The sequence below is a fragment of the Heloderma suspectum genome, chromosome 5 (genome assembly GCF_057233095.1).
Source record: "Heloderma suspectum isolate Gila_16-S chromosome 5, 16-S_ref, whole genome shotgun sequence".
Classification (NCBI taxonomy): Eukaryota; Metazoa; Chordata; class Lepidosauria; order Squamata; family Helodermatidae; genus Heloderma; species Heloderma suspectum.
This window is the reverse complement of record NC_139462.1, coordinates 225,498,741-225,523,499: the sequence shown is the minus strand read 5'-3', so window position 1 is coordinate 225,523,499 and position 24,759 is coordinate 225,498,741. Positions and strand designations below refer to the sequence as shown.

The window sequence follows — 24,759 nt, the reverse complement described above, 5'->3', positions numbered from 1 at the left end:
CCCCTCGCCCCCCCCCCCGCCCCGCTGTCTTGATCCTGAGGAAACCCAGAGCACTGGAGTTTTTAATGAGGAGTGAGAGTGCAGCCTGGGGAATCCATACGCCAACACCCTTGGAAAGCAGACCACACATCTTTAATAGCCGCTGTCAGTCAGGTCAGCTGTTTTCGGGAAGCTACGTCCCTGGGCGTCTGGGCCCTTGCGGTCTACTTTTCTGCTGCATAGGCTACTTCTCTGCTGTGGTGGTTTTGGAGGGAATGAGCAAGCCTCCATCAGCAAGAGCTCGATCCTGCGCTCCTTCAGGTTGATGGGATGGAAGCTGGCTTAGGTATCCCACCCAGAACCTCACCACATTGACTTGGAAGCGAACCTCTGTGTTTTTAGTGGGGTTTGGTCCTGAGAAAGTAGGATTTCAGCCTACTATATTTCTCTATGTGAAATATAGAGGCTGAAGACAGACATAATATAAAGGAAGGGGGAGCTCATGACACATCACCTCTGTATTGATATTAATAATGATATTAATGTCTCTAGCAAACCAGCAAATCCAACAGAGCACTGACATTCTTGTCCCACTCACTGACTCACTCACCTGGGCAGGGGCCATAGTTCAGTGGTAGGTGCCTGCTTGCAGTAGAGTCTGGTGGCTCTGATTTCAGTGGGGTCGGGAATCCATTCTGGGTTTACACTCAGAACCAGTCAGGACTCTAAAGGAGCTATCCAAAGTTCTGAATGGTTCTGACTGAAACCCAGAGTAAATTCACAGCCCCACTGACAACTAGAGATGTCAGAGAATTCCGCCATGGATCTCGGTTAGGCCGAATGCCAGTGCATTCAGCCCCCCGAACTCCGTGGCGGAACGGCCTGCCACCCCCGCCCCCCCACGGATCCCACCGGGACAAGACTTACCTGTGGCAGATCTTCCGGGTGGCGGCGGCTCCGGCGGCAGCTTCGGCGGCAGCAGCTGCGGCAGCTGGTCTTCCGACCGGCTGCCACCCCCGCCATTTCCAAGCTTGTGTAAAAAAAAAAAAAAAAGACGTGATAGGCTACGTAAAGATTTACGTAGCCTATCATGGTTGGGTGGGTTTAAAAAAAAAAAAGTGTACGCAAATGGCGGCGGCTTCAGCCGCCGCCATTTGCGTTCCTTCTTTTTACCGTCTTAATCTACGTAAATATTTACGTAGACTATGATGGCGAAAATCAAGGGGAATGCAAATATTGTAGCGGGCGCTATTTGCGTCCCCTTTTGATTCGCCGTTTTAGCCTGCATAAATATTTACATAGGCTAAAACGGTGAATGAAAAAGGGATGCAAATAGTGCCCGCTACGCTATTTGCGTTCCCCTTTATTTTCGCTGTCATAGTCTACGTAAACATTTACGTAGATTAAGACGGCCAAAAAGAAGGAACGCAAATGGCGGCGGCCGTAGCTGCCGCCATTTGCGTACGTGGTGGTTTTTGTTTTGTTTTTACCCAGAGCCCTCCACGGCCGGAAATCCGGCTGCGGACGGCTCTGGCCTGGCTGGGCCTGGCCGGCTGCTCCGCAGAGCTGCCGCGGAGCACAGCCAGCCGTTCAAGGATTCCGGGCGGAGGAACGGAGCGCCTCCTCCCCCACCGAACGTAATCCGCGAACAGGTAAGTCACTTTCGTACATCCCTATAGTGACAACAGAGCTACCAGCCTGCATTGCCTGCTTGCCCCCTGAAGATCCCAGGTTCAATCCCTGCCATCTCCACTTAAATAGTCAGGTCATAAGTGATGGGAAAGACCTCTGCCAAGAGCCTGGAGCAGAGGTGTCATGGTGAATTTTGGCATGCAGGCACTCATCACGGCAGTCCCCATATAGACACACCTCCGAGGAGAGTCCAAGAATGCAGGCACCTGTGTTGATCCATACCAACAAACCAGTTCTGGCAGTTTTCATCTCCAGCACCAGGGGCAGGTCTTTGGCAATGCAAATGAATCTTAATTGCCCATTCAAGACCAGACCACTGTGACATACATAAGCTGAGAGGGAATGGGGGATTCGGGGGGGGGGTGGAGTGAATGACGTCAGTGTCCCTGCTAATAAAAACCTGCCAGTGCTGCTTCCTTGCAAGCCCTTGTTCCACTACACTGGAGACCCACTGCCAGTCCTAAGAGATGGGGAAATAGAGTGGCCTGGTACAAGGCAGGGTTTTTTGGATACCTGCTCAGGTGTTATTGCAGTCTGCACCTCCTCCTCTGATAGGGACATGACGCTCTCTCCAGCTGGGTACCTGAGAAGACAGCAGCACCTTTCCCTCCTGTTTCAGGCGCTCAGCATCAGCTAAGGGATGCTAAATTTCCCAACCTGATGATGAGGCAGTACTAGCAGGAAGGCGAGCAAGACAAGAAGGGCAAGAAAGACCTGTATCAAGGTACAGTTTGCTGGACTTTGCAGGTCCTTCACAATGCTGCAAGTTTTCTTCTGAATTACATCTGTCTTCTGAATTACATCTGTCTCCTGAATTACATTTGTCTTCAACTTGAGTCAGTCAAGCCAATGGTCCACCTAGTCCACTACTGCTTGCTCCCCCTGGCAACTCCCTGGGCTTACTGGCAAAGATCTTCCAGTGCCCTACCTGACATCTGTAATTATATGTGTTTGGATTTGGTTGTGTTGTATGGGGGGACTCATTTGAGTGTTACCCTGATTGGTATACAAGGACTCACCTGATACTGTAAGAGGGGGAATGTAAGTTTGTATTGTGACTCACTCAGTAAAAGCTGTCTTTGCAACCTTGTATTGGAGTGTTCTGTTTATGCCCAAGAACACCAAACATTACAACAACCCCTTTTGGCTGGAAACTGGGACCTTGCGCACGCAGGGTTGTAGATCGTTCGAGCTACAGGCTTTCCCCCACAGAGTCATGGAGGGGTTTGCCTGGCAGTGAATTCAACCCAGGCTGAGGTGGTGAATGCACAGAATCCTAACGTCTAGGAAAGTGCATGATATGGGTTCAAATCAGACCTCACTCAAAGGTCTATTCACAGGACTGCCAAGGTGACCATGGGGAAAATACTTGAAAAAGTATTTTCCTATGGCTACCATGGAAGTCCTCCATGAATAATGGCCAGTGCATAGCGGCCAGTACATAGTTCATGGTGAGTCAGACCACCACTATGTGCTAGAGTTCTCTTTTGGTATGGATTGGCAAGCAACAGAAAAAAAATGACTCTGGCCAATGGATCCTGCACGCAGCAAGTGGGAGGCAGCATGTGAAGCCTTCCTCCCCCCAACAATCACCATATGGCTGCATAAATAGGCCTTCAGTCTCACAGGCTGGTTTAATAGCTCTGTGTTATTCTTGCACTTAGAGAAACTCCTGCATGCTCAGCATGTTCCCACACATGCTTTGCAAGAACATCGGAACACATGAAGGGCACCGGGTTTAAGGCCAAGATGCAAAGGCATTTGTCGTAACTTTGATTCAGTGTGAACATATGTGGCTGCCTTATACTGAATCCGAGCACTTTGCCATCTGTTGATTTACTTACAGAATTAAAGAACTTGTTAGCCTTTTGTTTAAAAATTTCCAGGGTGGCTTACAATCCAGGCAGCTTTTCAACAACAATAACAATAACAAAAACTGTTGACAATAAAAGAACATCACTAAAAATGGCAGATGGATAAAAGCCCAAAGTGCTGGGCTTTTAAAAGCCCAGCTTTGTCTACATTGAAAAGCCCAACTTTGTCTGCATTGACTGGCAGGCAGCAGGTCTCCAAGGTATGGGGTCAAGATATACATTACATTAATGTTGTGAAAGCAATTAAGGGCGCAATCCTATACATGTTTTTGGACAGGAAAAAAAAAGTCCCACAGGCTCCCAGCTGTGCTGGCTGGTGAATGCTAGGAGTTGTAGGACTTTTTTCTGTCTAAACTAGCAAAGGCTTGCACCCTGAGAGGCCGGGAGTTGTAGGACCTTTTTCTGTCTAAACTTGCAAAGGCTTGCACCCTGAAAGGCCGGGAGTTGTAGGACCTTTTTCTGTCTAAACACGCAAAGACTTGCACCCTGAGAGGCCGGGAGTTGTAGGACCTTTTTTTGTCTAAACACGCAAAGGCGTGTACCCTGAGAGGCTGGGAGTTGTAGGACCTTTTTCTGTCTAAACTTGCAAAGGCTTGCACCCTGAGAGGCCGGGAGTTGTAGGACCTTTTTCTGTCTAAACACACAAAGGCTTGCACCCTGAGAGGCCAGGAGTTGTAGGACCATTTTCTGTCTAAACACGCAAAGGCTTGCACCCTGAGAGGCCAGGAGTTGTGGGACCTTTTTCTGTCTAAACACGCAAAGGCTTGCACCCTGAGAGGCCGGGAGTTGTGGGACCTTTTTCTGTCTAAACACACAAAGGCTTGCACCCTGAGAGGCCGGGAGTTGTAGGACCTTTTTCTGTCTAAACACGCAAAGGCTTGCACCCTGAGAGGCCGGGAGTTGTGGGACCTTTTTCTGTCTAAACACGCAAAGGCTTGCACCCTGAGAGGCCGGGAGTTGTAGGACCTTTTTCTGTCTAAACACGCAAAGGCTTGCACCCTGAGAGGCCGGGAGTTGTAGGACCTTTTTCTGTCTAAACACGCAAAGGCTTGCACCCTGAGAGGCTGGGAGTTGTAGGACCTTTTTCTGTCTAAACACGCAAAGGCTTGCACCCTGAGAGGCCGGGAGTTGTAGGACCTTTTTCTGTCTAAACACGCAAAGGCTTGCACCCTGAGAGGCTGGGAGTTGTAGGACCTTTTTCTGTCTAAACACACAAAGGCTTGCACCCTGAGAGGCCGGGAGTTGTAGGACCTTTTTCTGTCTAAACACACAAAGGCTTGCACCCTGAGAGGCCGGGAGTTGTAGGACCTTTTTCTGTCTAAACACGCAAAGGCTTGCACCCTGAGAGGCCGGGAGTTGTGGGACCTTTTTCTGTCTAAACACGCAAAGGCTTGCACCCTGAGAGGCCGGGAGTTGTGGGACCTTTTTCTGTCTAAACATGCAAAGGCTTGCACCCTGAGAGGCCGGGAGTTGTAGGACCTTTTTTTGTCTAAACACGCAAAGGCGTGTACCCTGAGAGGCCGGGAGTTGTAGGACCTTTTTCTGTCTAAACACGCAAAAGCTTGCACCCTGAGAGGCCGGGAGTTGTAGGACCTTTTTCTGTCTAAACACGCAAAGGCTTGCACCTTGAGAGGCCGGGAGTTGTAGGACCTTTTTCTGTCTAAACTTGCAAAGGCTTGCACCCTGAGAGGCCAGGAGTTGTAGGACCTTTTTCTGTCTAAATATGCAAAGGCTTGCACCCTGAGAGGCTGGGAGTTGTAGGACCTTTTTCTGTCTAAACACGCAAAGGCTTGCACCCTGAGAGGCCGGGAGTTGTAGGACCTTTTTCTGTCTAAATATGCAAAGGCTTGCACCTGAGAGGCCAGGAGTTGTAGGACCTTTTTCTGTCTAAATATGCAAAGGCTTGCACCCTGAGAGTCTTATTTTAAAGTTTTTAAATAGCTATCGTAGAATGGGAACATGGTTAAGACCACAGCATGCGGGAAGGGGATTAACTGCTGTGTTCGGGGTCATCATGATGAAAACTGACACCACACCACCACCCCAGCTGCTCTTAGCCCCAGAGGGAAGCTTATGTGGACATAAACCACTGTCCTTCCCATGCTCTGTGGTCACTGAGCTACAGAAACCTCTCCCTAGCACCCTTGGGTACACATGGAACAAGGAATCCACAGCTGCAAGCTGCGTAAAAGGAGGATTTATGAGAGAGATGTTCTAAGGTATATTATTAACTTCAGTAGCAGCAGCAGCATCACCCTGACGCATCTTCTGCAAGGGGAGCTCCAGGCCCGCCATTTCTCCATGAACAGGATTTAATACAGGGGTGGCCAACTTTTGTCTCTCTCAGTGCTCTTGAACGCAGTGAAGGCTGGTGACTCCAATTTCTGTGGGACTGTAACTCCGCTCTGGGTTTCAGTCAGAACTCCAAAGGAGCTATCCAAGTTGCTGAACCTATTTGAGGGACTGGGCTCAGCGCTTTGGATAGCTCCCACAGAGTCGTGACTGGTTCTGGCTGAAACCCAGAGCAGAGTCACAGCCCCATTGAAATCGGAGACACCAGCCTCCGTTGGTTGGATTGCAGCTCCCGGCATGCCTGCCCACTGGCTCTGATGGCTAGGGTTGATGGGAGTGGCGGTCCAACAACTTCTTGAAGGCCACAATCGAAAATATACGAAGGGGTGGCATCACAAGCAAACCCCGGCATAACCAAAAGAGAAGTGCTACAGCAAACAAGGCCTTAAGCAATGACATGGCAAATGACGCCCATGGGAGAAAAACGCAACTGGATGTCCGAGATGGAGCCTCCAGTTATCTTTGTGTCAGGAACACACTTGGCTTAATCGTGAGTTCTACACTGGGCTCTCTGAGTGTTGTGGTCCTCATGGCAGGGCGGGTCCCCGTAACACAGGCTCCACTCCTAGGAGGGGCCCAGTTATCACCTTAAACAGGAAACCACGCTAAGGAGATAGAGCTTTGAGAGATGCACACTTTGCCCGATGCTGGGCTGAGCAAACGGCTCCCTGAGAGGTCTATAAAGAAGGGTTGACTTCAACGGTATCGTTACATCTCAGTCTTTGTTCATTATTATCAGCATTATCATTATGTATGTATGTATGTATGTATTTCATTTCTACACCGCCCAATAGCCGAAGCTCTCTGGGAGGTTCACAAAAATTAAAACCAAACAGCATGCAGTAAAACAATTTAAAATATATAGGACATTAAACCCACATCATTATCGTTATCACATTTCTATCCTGCCTTTTCCCCTCTTGCAAGGAGCCCAAGGCAGCTGACATGGCCCTTCTCCTCTCCAGTGTATCCTCACAACAACCCTGTGAGGTAGGTTAGGCTGAGAGTCAGTGACTGGCCCAAAGTCACCCAGTGAGCTTCATGGTCCACATGGGGACTAGAACCCGGATCTCCAGAGTCCCAGTCCGACACTCTAACCACTACATAGAATCATAGAATCACGTCTCACTGTCTCTTTTGCCTAAGCTACTGCTTCTGACACCAGGGGTAGCACATTTTCCCCAGCAGGTTCTGAATATGATTTGTATTGACATGAACATTAATACCATTTTTCAAACCAGGAAAGGTGATAGCACAGCAGCACACTTAAGCGGCAGCGACTGACCCAAAGTGAGCGTCATAGCTGAGTGGGGCCTGGGTGCCAGATTGTAGGGTCCCTATCCAACACTCTAACCACCACACTGCACAGGATCTCAGTTGCTGAGAATGGTGTTCGAAATGTCCACCCCAGCCTGTTCCTCCTTTTGCGGGTGAGCCCAGGAAGCTCCCTTACACTGAATCAGAGACCATGGGTCCGTCTAGCCAGTGGAGGCTGGGGCCTCCGATTTCAGTGGGGCTGCGAATCCATTCTGGGTTTCAGTCAGAACCAGCCAGAACTCTAAGGGAGCTATCCGAGGTGCAGAACCCTGTCCCCAAACAGCATGAGCCGGGAGAGCACTCGCTCCACCGCCCACCCCTTTTCTGCTGCCGCTGCACTGCGGCCCCACCTGGTTAATTTTTTTTATTATCATTGCATTTATACCCCACCTTTTTTCCTCTTGCAAGGAACACAAGGCGGCTTACGTTATCCTCCTCCTCTCCATTTCATCCTCACAACGACAACCCTGTGAGGTGGGTTGGGCTGAGAGTGTGTGACTGGCCCAAAGTCACCCAGTGAGCGTCCATGGCCGAGTGCGGACTAGAACCCCGATCTCCCAGCTCCTAGTCCAGCACTCTTGCCACTACACCACGCTGGCTCTTAAGGCTGCCCCGTCATGCCAGGGGGCAAGGAGGCTCTTCAGGGAGCCTGCCGAAATGCCGGCTGCCACAGGATTCCTCCCGCTTGCTTGCTTGGCAGGCAGGGAGCCAGTGAGCAGGTAGGCATCTCTCCCACCTTCTCACCACCACCGTTGTCTCGCCCAGAAAGAGAGGCAGGTGAACAAGCAGGTTGCAAGGGTGAAGGGGAGGAGCTCTTGCCTGTGGGCCCCTGCGGGGGCTCTCGGCAAGTGCCCGACCATGCCTACCCTGGATGCCAGCCCTGGTTGGAGCACACGGATTCAGTGAAGACTGGTGGCTCCGATTTCAGTGGGGCTGTGAATCCATTCTGGGTTTCAGTCAGAACCAGCCAGAACCCAGAGGAGCCATCCAAGGTGCTGAACCCTATCCCCAAAATAGGTTCAGTACTGTGGATGGCTCACTTAGCGTTCTGGCTGGTTCTGTCTGAAGCCGAGAACGGATTCACAGCCCCAGCGAAATCGGAGCTGCCAGCCTCAGCTTTGTCTAACCCAGTCTTATCTAGTACAGCCTCCTCCAACTTGGGGCTTGCCAGATGCTTTTGGACTGCACCTCCCATCAGCCCCAGCCAGCCTGGGTGATGAATGGGGATAATGGGTGTTGTCATTGAAAACATCTGCAGGGCTTGCAGAAGGCCGGTCTACTCTGACCAGAAGTGCCTCCTCCAGACCTTTGGCCCAGCTCTTTCCCCATCCTTGCGCCATGATCAAGGATCATCAGCCATGGGACATCCTGTGTGCAAAGCAGGTGGTCTACCATGGAGCTCTGGGCCATCTCCTGAGGACTAGTGTCTAATCGATCCTCTGGTCCTCATGCACAGACCCTTACAGGCTCCTGATTGCTGGCTATGTGTTTCTGTGAAGCTTGAACCCAGGGAGGCTAGAATTGGGAGCCTTTGCCTAGTGGGGCAGTTAGGGTTGGAACTTGGGTCCCAGGTCAGGGGACCTGCAGCCCTGGGGGGGGACCCCAGTAACCACCAAGATAGCAGTAGTTGATGAGGGCATCCGTGCAGCAGAAGCAACGGCCATTTTATTCCTGTAGTCACGATTGAGGGTGCAGCCCTCTGCATGTTTAGACAGCAAAAGAAGACCTGCAACTCCCAGCATGCCCCAGCCAGCAAGAAGTCCTGCAACTCCCAGCATGCCCCAGGCCAGCCAGCATGCCCCAGCTATTTTTTCTGTCTAAACATGCAGAGGCTTGCACTGCTATGTGAGTTTAAAATGCAAAACCGCACATGTATTTTTATTTTATTTTATTTATTTTATTTCTATACCGCCCAAGAGCCGAAGCTCTCTGGGCGGGCGGTTCACAGAAAAACCACATGCTCAGAGTATCTTTTTTTATCTGTGCCGGCTTTGCTGCTGTCATTGCTCTCGTGTATCAAGAATGCAGAAGCAAATTGTAGAGCAGTGAAAGCGGGTGTGGGGAGCGGAGCACGGGGAGAAATATTAGTTGTGTGTTTCACAACTGAAGTAATAAAAAAAGAGTGTCTAAAGGGGCCCCAGGGCATAAGGCCATTAAATCCAGGGGCTGGAATTGCCCAGCAGCTCTACTGCCTCTGCCCCTAAGGAAGCCAGTCTCCCTCCACACGTGGCTTCCCTCTGTCAGGATTTCCTGCAACACCAACCAGATGTTTATGACTGCAGTCACCATGGATTTTTGGGACTCATTCAAGCCAGGGTCAATGTTTAAACAGCCGAAGGCAGGAGTTGTGTTGTGCACCACCGATGCTCTGGCCAAACATCAGACGGTCGGACGGGACGGCTGGAACCACCCGACTCTACAATTTTCGGAAGAGCTCTCTAAGGGTCAAACGCAAACTGCACATTAGCTGGAGTCTTGTGATCTTAGCCGTAGGTGAGCTGGTTTTTAAACACACAGCAGCCCAAGGCAGGCTGCATCTGAACGAAAGAATGGGGGGCGGGGAGGGGGTCTTTAACCTTCCCTCCCATCCACTTACAGCTGAAAATCGACCTCCCCAAAAGGCTTTTTTTTTAAGCCATGGGTAAAAAGATACTGGGAATGTAGGGGAGGGGTTGTGGCTTAGTGGTAGAGCGCCTGCTTTGCATGCAGAAACTCCCCGGTTCAATCCTGTTGAGATTTTACTATATCCACTTACAGATTTTAGGTGGTAGGTAAGTGTTACAAATAAATAAATAAATAAATCCCCAGCATCCCCAGGTAGGGCTAGGAAAGAATCCTTGAGTCACTGCCAACCAGGGCCAACACAGACATGAATTTAAAATCTGTGCGTAACAGCTATGTCTTCTTTTCATTTTTGCTCTAGTGTAAACAGATGGAGGGAGGTCTGGATCAGGACCCTGGGTGGAGTAAGGGGGCTTTTAAGATCTGGATAGCCCCCCCCCCCGCCGCATTACTACTGTAATTTAAAAAAAAACAAAAAAACACCTTAACAGCGAGATATGGATTTAAATGACTGTATCTTTTGGTCCTCAGTGTAAACAGTATTGAAATAGATGACCCAGTGGCCGGAGTCCATATAATGAACTCCCTCTGTTCCTATGTCTTTCTTCTTGAAGATGAAAAAGCTGTCTGGGGAGATCGTGTGTGTGTGTCTGTGGGGATCCCTTCTACCTCAGCAGTCACTCAGCGGTGGCAGAGTATTGCCTCCAACCCCTTGCCTCACCAGTGGCTTTAAAGTAAGGTAAACAGTCTCATGTCTGGCTACCCTGCCCCAAAAGCATGCAAGAAAGAAGCAGCTGTTAACCCTCCATAGATTCAGGAGGTCTGGAGACTATTTTTTTTTGTCTCTACTGCATGCACACGCGCACACACACACACACACACACAGACCCCATGGGCTGCACTTCTACTTAGTGATGTCAGAGAAATCCACAACAGAATGAAATGACTTTGGATTTCTATGATTCTGCCTCCCGGATTCCAAAGCAGACCAGCTTTTCCCGGGTTGCACGGATTCTGCAGACTTGCCAAACTGTGTGTTTTTTTTAGTTTCCAGAATTTTACGCGTGATAGAAAAATATGTAACATAAAAAACACGGGCCAAAAATACACATTTCCCCATAGGCTAAAGCATCAAAATACGCATTTTGGGAAGGATTTGTGTGTGTGTGGGGGGGGATTTGTGCATTTACGCAAAGGTGAATTTATTTATTTATTTATTTATCATTTATTACATTTCTATCCTGCCTTTTTTCCTCCAAGTAACCCAAAGTGGTGTACATATGCCTCCTCCTCTCCATTTTATCCTCGCAACAACCCTGTGAGGCAGGTTGGGCCGAGAGTCTGTGACTGGCCCAAAGTCACCCAGTGAGCTTCCATGGCCAGGTGGGGACTAGAACCTGGATCTCCCAGCTCCCAGTCTAGCACTCGAACCACTACACGACCACACCAGCTCTCAGGCTACACAGAATTTGCACAAATTCAGGAAACTGGAAAAAATCCAATTCCGCCAATGAGCGCAAGATGGAATGAAAGGTGACTGACAACCCACGGAATGGATTTTTAAAAATCTGTACACCCCTACTCCTGCTGCCTCCAGCGGGGGGCAGGGGGGTCAGCAATTTTCAATCAATTTTCTGCAGCAAATCGGCGGTGGATTTGGCCACCGCTTCCGCGGATGTCAGTGGTGCAGTGGCAGTAGCAGCAGCGGCAGGAGCTGCGGTGGCCACACCATGAGGGCTACAGTGTATGCTGCCCAGGGGCCATGTGCTGTGAAGGGAACAGAGAATCTAGTGCTCACAGCAGCACCATGTGGCCTGGGCCTCAGAGCACATTCCAAGCTTTTGATTGGAGCCCCAAACCTGGTTAATAGTGATTACTAGCCTGGGGTTCTAGTCCTGCGTGTGCATAGGTCTAGCTGGACTCAGGGCTTTGCACGGATCCTTCTCCCTTTTGCAGGCCACAGAACTGGCAATGCTAGCTGCAAAACACAACAGTGTAAACAGGGATAGCTTTGTACATTTGAATCTGCACAGGACTGTCTGGGAACCCAAAGACAAGAACTGCCACTCTCTCTAATAGCAAACTCCACCTACAGAGCCCAAACAGAGCAAGTCAGAAACAAGAGGCAGAGATCAGCATTCTCAGGGGAACCCCCAAGATTTGCTCCCCCGCCCCCCGGCAATAGATTTAGGAATCAAGGAATGTTGAGTTTCAGTGGAAACAAAAAATGGAAAACTGAGGGTGTGTCAGAAAATTGGCTTGTTTGAGCCCCTAACACAGCTTTCCCCAACCTGGTGCCCTTTTGGAGTACAGTTCCCAGCATTCCTAACCATTGGCCATGCTTGCTTGGAATGAACGGAGTTAAAGTCCCAAACATCTAGAAGGCACCAGGTTGGGGAAGATTGCCCTAACAGGTGGCAATATCCAGGAGGAAGGCATTGCTGGCTGGCACGCAGAACAGGAGCACCCCTGTTCTGGGTTGAGGATATACTGCAACATTTTGTTGCAGCTCTCCCTTGTAAAAACATAAATGTGAAGAACTGGAGGGGCCAGCTTTCTTCCGTTACTGCACTGAGCTAGATGAAACTGCATCTGGCATAATTCTCCCATCTGTGCAACTCTTAAAGTTGAAGTAGCCCATGCAAACATCCCAAACAGGCATCCAAACAGCTTTCATAACTATAAGTATCTGCAGTGTAAGAGACTCACAGCTAGAGAAGGTAAGAACTGATACAGCCTGGCTGGCTGCTGATAATCTCAGTGTATGTATGTGCTGGAATAATGCAACTCAAACTGTCCACAGTTGTATCAACGCATCTAGCAAGTTCTTAGTTCTTCTCGCCTGTAATAGTAATGAATCCATTAAATCCCAAACCATCTTAACCAATGCCTAAAAAACGAGAGGTGACACCCTTTTTGTTTCTTGGTTCCTGTGTCTTTAGGAACTTCAGGATAGATAGAAAATCAACAGGTAAAGTTTCCCCTGGTACAAAAAGGCAAGGATAAGAAATGCTTACCTGTTGAATTCCTGCCTGACACACAGCTCTTTACAGCACAGGAGTAGTGGTATATAAAATGTGGAAATAGAAGGATTCCCCTTAACATGCTCTTCATGCATCCTTAAGATGCTGTTCAGGGGGTCCCTCATTTTACTTCCATCCCATCCCACTCCCATTACAAAGCTGATCCAGAAAAGGAGATGAAGAGAACAGGGCTGCCAACTTTATTCTGGCAGGGCACTCCTGTGCCATTAACAGCCGTGTGATGACAAGCCAAAATTCCAGCTAGGGCGACCCGGAGCTCTGGTATTTGGAACACTTTTGTAAAGGAGGGAATTTTCAGCCACTGCAGCTTCTCTCTCCCTAGCAATGACAAGATGCTTCTCCTTAAATGCCCTCTCCTACAACAATCATTGCAGGCAGGGCACCCCTGGCTTCTTTTGCTTCCTAGCTAGAACACATTTCACGCAGTTGCTTAAAGCACAGAAGTCAGGCTGGACGAAGAAAGAAGAAGAGGAAGAAGAAGAGGAAGGAGAGGAAGAAGAAGAGCCACCCCTGGGCTTCCTTCAAACTTGCATGCCCAGTTTGCCATTGCATAATTCAACTATAGCTTGGAAGAGAGCACACAGGCTCCACTCCATACATCGAGAAGAGACTTCATGGCTTCAATGACACCAACGGGCCAAATAATTGGTTTCCCACCTCAATGTGCTAAAGATCACGCCCAATATAACTGGGGCAATTGGACTTTGTTAATGTCAATATAATGTTCAGAGGAGCAGGGCTACTGGTTTTACAACTTGTTTTGTTTTGTTTGTTTTAGCACATACACAACACAGGAAGAGAAAGAGAGGAGAAAACCTTGACTGTCCTCTTACCGTGTTGAGCCCGAGGTTGGTTGATCTCGAGGAGGTGATTCCCAACAAAATCGCTGTGGCCACGATAGCCCCCAAGCACTGGGCCACAATGTACATGATGGCCCGGAGGATGCTGATTTGGCAGCTGAGCAGAAGGCCCACAGTCACGGCCGGGTTCAAGTGGGCGCCGCTGATGTGGCCCACGCTTTGGGCCATGGTGGCGATGGCCAGCCCAAAGGCCAGCGAGACTTTCACGTTGTCTTGGGTGGGGGTCTTGGTCGAGTTGAGCGGCACAGAGAACTGGATGCCCAGTGCCGAGCCAATGCTGATGAAAATGAAGAGGATCATGGCAAAAAACTCGGCCACCACTGCTCTCCAGAACATCTTCTTCTTGAATTCGCTAGCCATCTTCTCCTTCTCCTTCTCCTTCTCCTTCTCCTTCTTCTCCTCCTTGTATGTCCTTAAATCCTTCTCTCCCTCTGTCTCCCTCCCTCCCTCTCTTTCTCTTATCACCCACCACTTTCTTTCTCAACAGGCTTCCTGACTGAAGAGTGAGAAAGAAAGGGAGAGCTCCAATTATTTATAGGGCTTTGGGTGGTCTGGAGGAGGGAAAGGGTGTTCTACAAAAGGAGGAAAGAGCATCGTCAGAGAGATGCTGACTCTGTTGTACTGATGCAAGGCACCACTCGTTGCCTGCCAGTTCCCCCCCCCCTTTCACCGGCTTCCCCGCCCTGACAACTTCCACTCCTCTGCAAACTCTGGTCTGAACTGTGTTGCTGCTGTGCTGTTCTTCTTAAAAGCTTTTGAAGAAATCCTTCTTAACCGAGCAATCAGGAGAGCCAGCATGTGGAGTTCCCTAGCATCTTTCGTTCCTTCCCTCTGGATAGCAAGAGATGCAGGAAGCCAACCAGAATAAAAAGCTTTTACAAGACTTCTTAAGCTTTCTCCCTCTCTCTCTCTCTCTCTCTCTCTCTCGCTCTCACTCTCGCTCTCGCTGTCTCTGGACTAACTGTGTCTCTTGACATGCTCCGGTGGTGTTTATTCACTCTTTTCAGTGAATGTGGAGAAACAGCACATTAACTGAACTGGACTGTTGTTGTTTCAGTTTCAAGGATGCAAAATGTAGGAGCAGAGAACTGTCAGTTCCCACCTTCCAACGGATATTAACAATAATGGTTTTCACTGTGTTGATCATGCTTTGTGGGATGATAATTCTAAAATATAGACTACTATTTCAGCATAACAGTACAATCCTATGCACAACTGCTGAAATGGACATGTCACTGAGTTCAGTGGGACACTCCCAGGTAAGTGTGTCCAAGATTGCAACCCAACAGCACAATCCTACACATGTCTACTCAGAAGTAAGTCCCATTGAGCTTAGTGGGTCTTACTCCCAGGAAAGTCGATATAGGATTGCAATCTAAGGGCACAATCCTATGCATGTTTAGACAGAAGTCCAGGATTCCCCACATGCTGGGAATTGTGGGATGTCCTTCTGTCTAAACATGCATAAGATTGTGCCCTAAGTGACTTCCCTTCTGCTAAAGGGCCGCTCACAAACTTGGGAGGGTCTGCCTGGTTTGATCTGAAATGCTGTTAGTTTCTTCAGATCCCAACAAATACATATATACATAATTTACCACGTGAGAAATGTCCCCAGAGGGATTTCCCTAGTGTTATCCAAACTCTTCCAGCCTTCCTCCAAATTCCTCATATATCTTGCCTGAGCAGTTCACCTCAACATTTCTCTTCAGGCAAGATGCGGTGCCAAGCCTAAGCCCAGGTCCTATTTCATTTATTTCCTTCTTACCTTTCTACCAGGACAGGAAAGATTCCACAGAATTACAGAATTACCTGGGGCTACGATCATATGTGCACTTCTGAACTCAATGGGGCTTATGTCTGACATGCATGGGATGGCACTGCAAGCTGCCATCTGTGCCTTCATAACACATTCCTTATCAGTCTTGTCTGCTGCAGGAAGAACTGGTGTCGAGGCTTTCTTGGTGTTCCCTGGCATCCCCACCCCCACAAAATCATCACTGCTGAGGACGTCAGACAGAGAGGGAGCTCTTCCATTGTGTCTGAATTCATTTTTTTTCCCCCCTCCTCCCTTCCACCCTCCTTTCCTTTTGTGTCATATCTTTTAGATGTTAAGTGTGCTGGCAGGGACACTTATTTCTTTTCTTTATAAGCTGCTACATTGGGAACATGTTTGCCTAAAGGGTGGGATAAAAATGCTATGAATAAATCAATAAATACCTCTTGAATTTTAGCAAACATTTAAAATCACCTCCAAATCCATAAATTTAGGCAAAATTTAGCAGCTTAGGCAAAATTCAGCAGTTTAGGCAAAGTTCAGCAGCTAATCTGAGATGATAGATAGACAGACAGACAGACAGACAGACAGATGATGTTGTATATTTTATATTTATGCTGCACTTTGTGGTTTTCATTTTTGTGAACTTCCCAGAGAACTTCAGCTATTGGGTGGCATAGAAATTAAATAGATAGAAAGATAGATTAGATAGATAGATAGATAGATGGATGGATGGATGGATGGATGGATAGATAGATAGATAGATAGATGGTGGATGACAGACAGACAGACAGACAGACAACTATTAGATTGGATGAGATGAGATAGTAGGTTATTTATTTTTATTTATTTAAAGTATTTCTATACCCCCTCTTCAAAATATTTATTTATTTGTTATATTTCTATACCACCCAATAATGAAGCTTTCTGGGTGGTTCACAAAAAATGCAAGAATTCTCCCAGGATGGTTTACAATGCAGATTAGAAAAAGGGCTTAACAAAACTTGTCTGCAGCAAGGGGACACAGCTAGGGATGTACCAACCTGTCAATTTCGCTTTCTTCCACATTCATTGTTTGTTCGTTTGTTTTTAAAGAACCTCACATTCTTTTTGTCCCATTTGTATGGCTTCTTATAAAAAATGAACCACACAAAGGTCTCACCCATCTGCACAGGCCAAGTTCTATTCCCAGCATGGAGAAAACCCTGTTGTATCTGCTAGCCATGTAGCAGTTAAAGATGAGCATCTGTCCGTAAAAAGAGGCGGCCACCCTAATTCAGCACCATAAATACAGTGGCTGAATACACAGAGATTTAAAACCAAGATTTGGATACCTCCGAATTTCTTATGCCCTACTGGGCTGAAGCCTGCAGAGTGGAAGGAGTGATGGAGGAAGTAATATTTTCCTCCCCATCCTCTGATCTTTGCTTTATTCACTAGATGGGTGCTTCAGCCAATAGCGAGGACGCTTCGGTGGGGCTGGGAGGCTTAGGATAAATAGTATATTGGCCTCTCTGGTGACCTCCCCTCCCTGCCCACTGGAATGCCCCCTTTTCTCCCTCTCCAGAGTAGGGATGGCGTCACGGGGAAATCCGGCCCTTTTTAGTCTCACCATATTTCCCCAGAACTCCTGGCATATTTCCAAGCTGCAGGCTTTTTCCCAAAATCCAGGAACTCTTCTCTCTCTCTCTCTCTCTCTCTCTCTCCTTGACATTGCCATTTATGGAAATCGCAGTTGCAATCTGCATAATTTGCACAAATTGCAGCTGTAATTTGTGCAATTCACCCAAATTGTGGCCGCAATAATTTGCCACAATATCTAGTGATGGCCACCATTTGGGATGGCTTTAAAAGGGGATTAGATAGATTCCTGGAGGAGAAGGCTATCATTCAAGGGCTACTAGTTCTGATGGCTATATGCTACTTCCAGTATCAGGGGCAGTATGCCTATGTACATCAGTTGCTGGGGAACATGGGTGGGAGGGTGCTGTTGCACTTGTGTCCTTATTGTGGATTTCCCAAGGGCAGCGAGTTGGCCACTGTGTGAACAGAAGGCTGGACTAGATGAACCCTTGGTCTGATCCAACATGGCTCTTCTTACATTCTTATATTTGGAGAATCTTTGTGCGTTCCATCATTGCTCGTTTGCCCACCATTGCTCTGGTTTCTCACCTCAGAACAGGGCAAGAGGGAGTGGCCAGCTAATGCTGCTACTTGAAGGGATTTTTCAGTCTCACCAATCTGGCGACATGGCCTACGAAGTGACCTGGAATGTACGTGGGTCAGCCACGCTCATCAGAATGAATGAAGTGCTATATAAACATCTTCTTGGCACTCACGTTATGGAGTATGGCGCACAGTTGTTATTTAAAAAATAATAATAATAATTTAGACCATCTTGTCTTGTGCAAGGAAAGTGTTTCCCAGGCAAAAACCAAAGAGAAATGGCAGAATGAATTATTGGTCAAATCTAAAACAGCATAGCCAGAAACCACCATGGGATTATATCTTATTTAAAAAAAATAATTGCACAAACATTCATATTAAAGAAATATTTTTAAATGTCTTTTATAAATACACAGTTCTAAATGAATGCATTTCTTAACATTTGCATTTCTAAGTGTAAGTATGCATTTCTAAACATAATGTTATCCTACAACATGCATTGTGTATTGCATAACTGTTTATTGCATAGCAGGGATGCACAACTTTTTTACCTCCGAGGGCCACATTCAGTGTCTGCTGAGGGGCTGGTGGCTGCACATGACTGTGCGCACATGCTGCCACTAGTGGGACTGAGAACCTTTTTCTTCTCACAAGTACACAGGGCTGAATCACTCCACAGCACATTCAAATAGCATCCCAAACACCGAGCCTCTGCATGCCTACTCAGAAGTAAGCATGACCAGCGTGTCTGCTCACAAGTAAGCAGGACAAGCTTCTCCTGTCTACTCACAAGTAAGCAAGACTCTACTCACAGTGTCTCATGTCTGCTATTCTCATGTCTACTCACAGTAAGCAGATTCCTCTACAGGCCTTGTTCCCTCGCCCTGGCAGGGAAAAGCTCTAATCAGAGAAAAGTGGGTGGTTGCCACTGGCTTTGCCAGCTGCACTGGGAGTGGCCAAGAGCCACCTGTGGCCCATGGGCCATGGGTTGTGTACCCCTATTCTATATCAGTGGCTGCCAACTTGGATGGCTTTAAAAGGAGATTAGACAAACTCATGGAGGATAAGGCTATCAATGGCTACTAGTCATGATGGGTATATGCTACCTCCAGGGTCAGAGGCACTGCACCTCTTTATGCTGGTTGCTAGTTGGGATGTACGAATCCTTACCCTGAGTCCGCAGGGGGAGGTCTGCATAGGGGGAGGCAATCTGTTCCTCCCCCCTGGAATCTGAGCCGGCCGGCTCCTCTCCGTGGTAAGTCTGCGGAGCCGCCAGCCAGCTCCGTCCCGCAAGCAATACGGCCGCCATTGCGGTCCATATCACTGTCTGTGCGGAACCCAGAAGTGCGCTGGACGCAAATGGAGTCAGCTATGCCATTTGCGTCCCCATTTTTCCTCGCGATAGGCTACACTAGGGATGTACGAAAGTCACTTACCTTTTGCAGATTATGTTGATGGTGGGGGTGGAGGCGTTCCGTCCCTCCTCCTGGAATCCTTGACAGGGGGGGAGGTGCTCCGTTCCTCCCCCCGGAATCCTCCGTGGCCGGCTGTGCTCCACGGCAGCTCCGTGGAGCAGCCGGCCAGGCCCAGCCAGGCCAGAGCCGTCCGCAGCCAGATTTCCAGCCACGGAGGGCTCTGGGGAAAAAACAAGAACAAAAACCATGTACGCAAATGGCGGCGGCTACGGCCGCCGCCATTTGCGTTCCTTAGTTTGGGCCATCTTAGTCTACATAAATATTTACGTAGACTAAGACAGCGAAAATTAGGGGAACGCAAATAGCGTTGCCCTTATTTTCGCCATAGTCTACGTAAATCTTTACGTAGACTACCCAGGACCAAATAAGGAACGCAAGTGGCGGTGCACATGGGCGCCGCCATTTGCGTACGTGCTTTTTTTTTTTTCAAAGTCACCCGTGATAGGCTACGTAACGATTTACGTAGCCTATCACGGCTGACTTTGGAAATCTAGCCGTGATAGGCTACGTAAATCGTTACGTAGCCTATCACGTGTGTGTGTTGTTGTTTTTTTACTTTATTTTGTAATGGTGGCGGCGGCAGCCAGTCGGAAGACCGGCCTCCGCCCCCGCCCCCGCCGAAACGCTGCCGAAACGCCACCAGGACCCGCCGCCGAGAGGGACATTCGCAGGAGGTAAGTCCCATCCCGGGGGGGGGGGCGGGGGCGGAGAATTTCACTGCCAATTTCGGGGGGCCGAATGCATTGGCATTCGGCCTCCCCGAGATTCGTGGAGAAATTCTCCGCCATCCCTAGGTGAGAGGTCCAAAAAGTCCATTTAGCACCACCTCCACCCTAAATTTCTGCTACACTAATTCAGAAGATATCTTCAGACATTTCTTTGGATAAAGTCCTTTATCGGGTGCTTTATTTTTTATAACATGAGAAAAGCAACAGAACCAAAGTCAGATGTAGTGAGGCACTTTTAATGGTCCAGGAGATCTAACCCACCCCTCTTCTTCGCACATGGGGTATTCACATTTGAGGTGGGGTAGGTGGATGGCCAGCCTCAGACATGGTCCTGCAACAGCAGTGTCAGCTTTTCCTCCTCTCCCCCAACTAGGCTTTGGAAGGAGCCTCTTCTCAGTTACACAAAGCCCCTCTTTGTATTTACTGACCTTTCTGCTTCCTCTATCAGCCTTTCGAGACACCCTTCCTATTTTTTCTTTCCCTCTCATTCTCCCTTCTCATTTCTTCTCGGGTGTTCTCCTCTGCTCCCTCCTCCTTGTTCGTTCTTCGCTTGCTGCCACACCCTCCCAGTAACCCTTTTATCTCCTGTTTTTGTGTTCTGTTGTGCCAAAAATTTCTCCCACATTTTTTTCGACCATTCTCATTCAATTTGATAGAAGAGAAATGGCTTTTGAAAAGAAATTCAGTGGTGAAGAAATGTCAGAGGAATTCTCATGGGCAGGGCTTCTTGGGCTGACCTTACTTAGGAGATGGCCGAGGAGTGAGCACAAGCACCCTGTTTTTCATTGTAAAGTCATCTCTCTGGCCACCTGTAGCCTTCTCAGCTTCCTACACTTCAATTAAAGCCCAGTTTAAGGCACCATGAGGTAATTCCTCCCATGGAGCTTTTCAGATCAGGATGTGCAGGCAGCTTGGGACGCTAGCTGTGATGAGGCAAGCTCAAAAACACCACAAAAATATGTTATAAAACATCCCAAATGACGCAGAACAATGGAAGCCTCTTTCATGCAGGGAGAAAACTTTCAGGAAATTGGAGGACAGATTTTCATAGAATCATAGAATAGTATTGTTGGGAGGGGCCTATAAGACCATCGAGTCCAACCCCCTGCTCAGTGCAGGAATCCAAGTCAGAGCATCCCTGACAGATGGCTGTCCAGCCTCATCTTGAATGCCTCCAGTGTGGGAGAGCCCACCCCCTCCCCAGGTAATTGGTTCCATTGTCGTATTGCTCTAACAGTCAGGAAGTTTCTCCTGATGTTCAGCCGGAACCTGGCTTCCTGTCACTTGAGCCCATGATTCCATGTCCTGCACTCTGGGATGATCAAGAAGAGATCCTGGCCTTCCTCTCTGTGACAACCTTTCAAGGACTTGAAGAGCGCTATCATATCTCCCCTCAGTCTTCTTCTCTTCTCATGGCTAAATATGCCCAGTTCTTTCAGTCTCACTTCACAGGGCTTTGTTTCCAGTCCCCTGATCATCTTTGTTGCCCTCCTCTGAACCCTCTCTAGCTTGTCTGCATCCTTCTTAAAATACGGTGCCCTGAATTTGACACAGTACTCCAGATGAGGCCTAACCAGTGCTGAGTAGAGGGGAACTAGTACTTCCCAGGATTTGGAAGCTATGCTTCTATTAATGCAGCCCAAAATAGCATTTCCCTTTTTTGCAGCCACATCACATTGTTGGCTCATATTCAGCTTGTGATCGACAACAATTCCAAGATCCTTCTCGCTTGTAGTGTTGTTGAGAACGTATCCCCGATCTTGTAACTGTGCATTTGGTTTCTTTTTCCTAGGTGCAGAACTTGGCATTTATCCCTATTAAATCAAATGTCATTCTGTTGTTTTCTGCCCAGCACTCCAGCCTGTCAAGATCCCTTTGAATTTTGTTTCTGTCTTCCAAGGTGTTAGCTATCCTGCCCAATTTGGTGTCATCTGCAAATTTGATCAGCATTCCCTGCACCTCCTCCTCCAGGTCCTTAATAAAAATTTCGGCAGAGCACGAACTCCACCTCATCCCTGGAGCTGGACACAACACTGCCCCCACCTGCATTGTGGTGGATACAAACTGGTGCCCAGCCTGCCAAGACAGTTGATGCTGTTGCAGCACGAAGACCACCAAAGCCCTTATCAAACAGGAAAGAAGCTGTGCTATAACCCCTGACAATGGGGAGCCCTACCTGGGAGAAACTGTTGAGAATTTCTCCTCCCCCTCGGTGAAATTGTCTCCCAAATTTCTCTGCCCACAAGTAAGGTGGAGAATTTCAAGAGGCCGTTTGCGCACAGCTCTGGTTTTGTGCAATCCCCTTTTCCTGGCCTTTCCATTTAAAGGCCAAGAGCGGATTGGATCTGTATCCTCACTCCCCAGCTGGAGCCTTCTTGAGACTCACCTCACCTCCCTTAGGTGCAGTGGTAACAGAGAGGTCTCATGAAGAACGTTGCGGTGGTAACTCCATTAGGGCACAGCCTCTGCTTTGAACCTGTTCTGCGGTGTCTAGTGAAGTTGGGAGCCATGGGAAATGCAGTTCCCATGGATCCCAGAGTCATTGGATCCTGCCCTGAGCATACATGGCTGAGTCCATATATGCTGGGAAGCATGAGAAAAGTCGTCCCAGGGGATCTGCTTCCCTAAACGTTGCAATGCATGCTTGAATACACGTGGTGCTTCTCTCCCTCTCACCACAATCCATTCCCTGATTGAAACATTAACAGGAGAGGCCTTGTCTATTTGAAAAGTTGGAGGATTGAGTGATGTCCTTTCACAACTTTTAGTTCTCTTTTGGTGCTTCCAGGTGGGACATTTAGGGTGTAATCCTATGCATGTTTAGATAGAAAAAACTCCTACAACTCCCCGCATTTCCCAGCCAGCCATGCTGGTTGGGGAGTTCTGGGAATTGTGGGGCTTTTCTCTGTCTAAACGTACACAGGATTGCATTCTTAGTATGTAAACACCCTGCCTCATTCAAGGCGTTTCAAAGGGGGCCGAGATGACATCATTATCCTCTGGCAGTCCTCCCATGTTTCCACACTGCTTGTTCCATTGTTTTTCTTACCGCAGAAAATCCACCTGGAAGCAACCTTTCTTTAAACTCCTTATGTTCCTGACTGCCTAAGGGTGCAATCCTATGTGTGTTTAGAAAGAAAAAGTCCTACAACTCCCAGCATTCCCCAGCCACCCATCTGGCTGGGGAATGCTGGGAGTTGTAGGACTTTTTTCTGCCTAAACTAGGGATGTGTACGCACTGTGTGAAATCCTCTCCATCTGTGTTTTGTGGATTGTTGGGTGCCCTTTGTTCCATCGTCCACTCACAATCAGATGTGAATATTTTTTTTCCAGCACGTGGAAAAATACACAAATAATTACCTAAGTATTTACATAAGTATTTACATAATTTACCTTAGCACGTAACATTTCGCGTATTGTCCCCATTCCATTCAATGCATCCTTTGCAGAAACTTATCTATTTTCCTATGAATTTGCATAATTATTGCGTAATATGCGCAATATGTGTAATTGCGTAATATTGTGATTGTAAGTATGCAAATAAATTACACAAGTAATTGCGTAATATGCGTAAATTTCAGGAAAGTAAAAAAATCATCCGGAAGTCCACGGACTCTGCACAGCCTGAGGGGGTCACTCCACAGTGCATTCCGCAGTGCATTCCACAGGTCGAATTCCTAGAAATCTGAGCTCATTTTATTCCATCTCGAATTTCTCCAGCATCCCTAGTCTAAACATGCATAGGATTGCACCCTTAATTGCATTTAATTAGGCAGAAATAACATGTGTATACATGTACAGTGATTATATGCAAATGTTCTTTAGTTGCCTTTCCACATGTCTAGGTTATGATGCCAGTTGTTCTATGAACTCTGAACACCAGACTTCTAACTCATTTGTGCACATCTGTCCTCAGCCCTGTGAGTCAGAACAGCTACACTGGCTCCTTCCCACTGTCCCTGGGATCATAATGTCCCTTTTTATCATGGTGTGTGTCCTTCCCTCTTGCTACCAGTCACCTGCCACACCCTATGACAAGGGTGCAAAAAGTGGGGCCCATGGGCTACAGGTGGCTCCCAAGACCTAACTGGTGTCCCCAGAGCCCCCCCCCCACCTCCCAAAAATAATCAGGAAAAAGGGGGAAATGCTCTAGGAATACACTGTATAGTTCCTCCATAGAAATCTTGTTCCTAGAGTGTTCCATCCTGGAGCATCTTAGGAAACAAGTCTTGAAGGCTCCAGCCTGCTTCTTAGGATGCTCTAGGAATGGAGCTTTTATGACAGAACCATAGAGCCCATTCCTAGAGCACTTTTCCTTTTTTTTTCTGAATCTGATCCTGGTAACTCTAGAAGGTCAGGATCCTTTAGCAAGAGAGTGGAGTAGAGGAGAGAGAAAGGTTTGGAGCCAGGATTCCTGGATGCTCTGAGAACTGAGTTTCTGGGAGGAGAGTTGGTTTTATCTGATGAAAGCAGACGCTCTTGGGCAGGAGCTGGATTTGAGTGTGTGACTGATGTGTGAGTGTGTGAGAGAGGGAAAGAGAGGGAGTGGCATGTGAATGTGCTTACACATGTCTGGGCATGCGTGTGCTTCCATCTGCACATGTATGCGGCCCCCGCCACCCCAGCAGACACCTGATGTGGCCCTCAGGGCCAAAACAATTGCGCACCCCTGCCCTATAAGAGCTGGACACACCATATAGATAGAGGGAAATAAGGTTGCATGGTCTTGCAGCCCTGCCTAGTTTCCCTGGACCCCAGGCCATGGTAAAGTGTACCCATTTCCACACACCCCTGATGCTTGGGGTCTTGACAAAGGTGCCACATCCCAGATGAGAGCCCACCCATCTACCATAGGAGGAAATCCTGCTCCTTTATTCGAAGAGTGTGGGGAGCGGCAGGCTGCAGTTACTCAATGACAAGGGAAACAGACTCTGTA

The 24,759-nt window shown here is 48.2% G+C and overlaps 1 protein-coding gene across 1 annotated transcript in view; it reads right to left on the bottom strand.

Annotated features, from left to right (window-relative positions):
• Window positions 1–14,185, bottom strand: part of AQP1 (aquaporin 1 (Colton blood group)) — a 44,488-nt gene extending 30,303 nt beyond the window's left edge. The window contains exon 1 of the mRNA XM_084859442.1: window positions 13,654–14,185. Coding sequence (XP_084715568.1) covers window positions 13,654–14,040 — 387 coding nt within the window. The 5' untranslated portion in view covers window positions 14,041–14,185. The remainder of the gene's footprint in view (window positions 1–13,653) is intronic.
• Window positions 14,186–24,759: the final 10,574 nt, after the last annotated feature.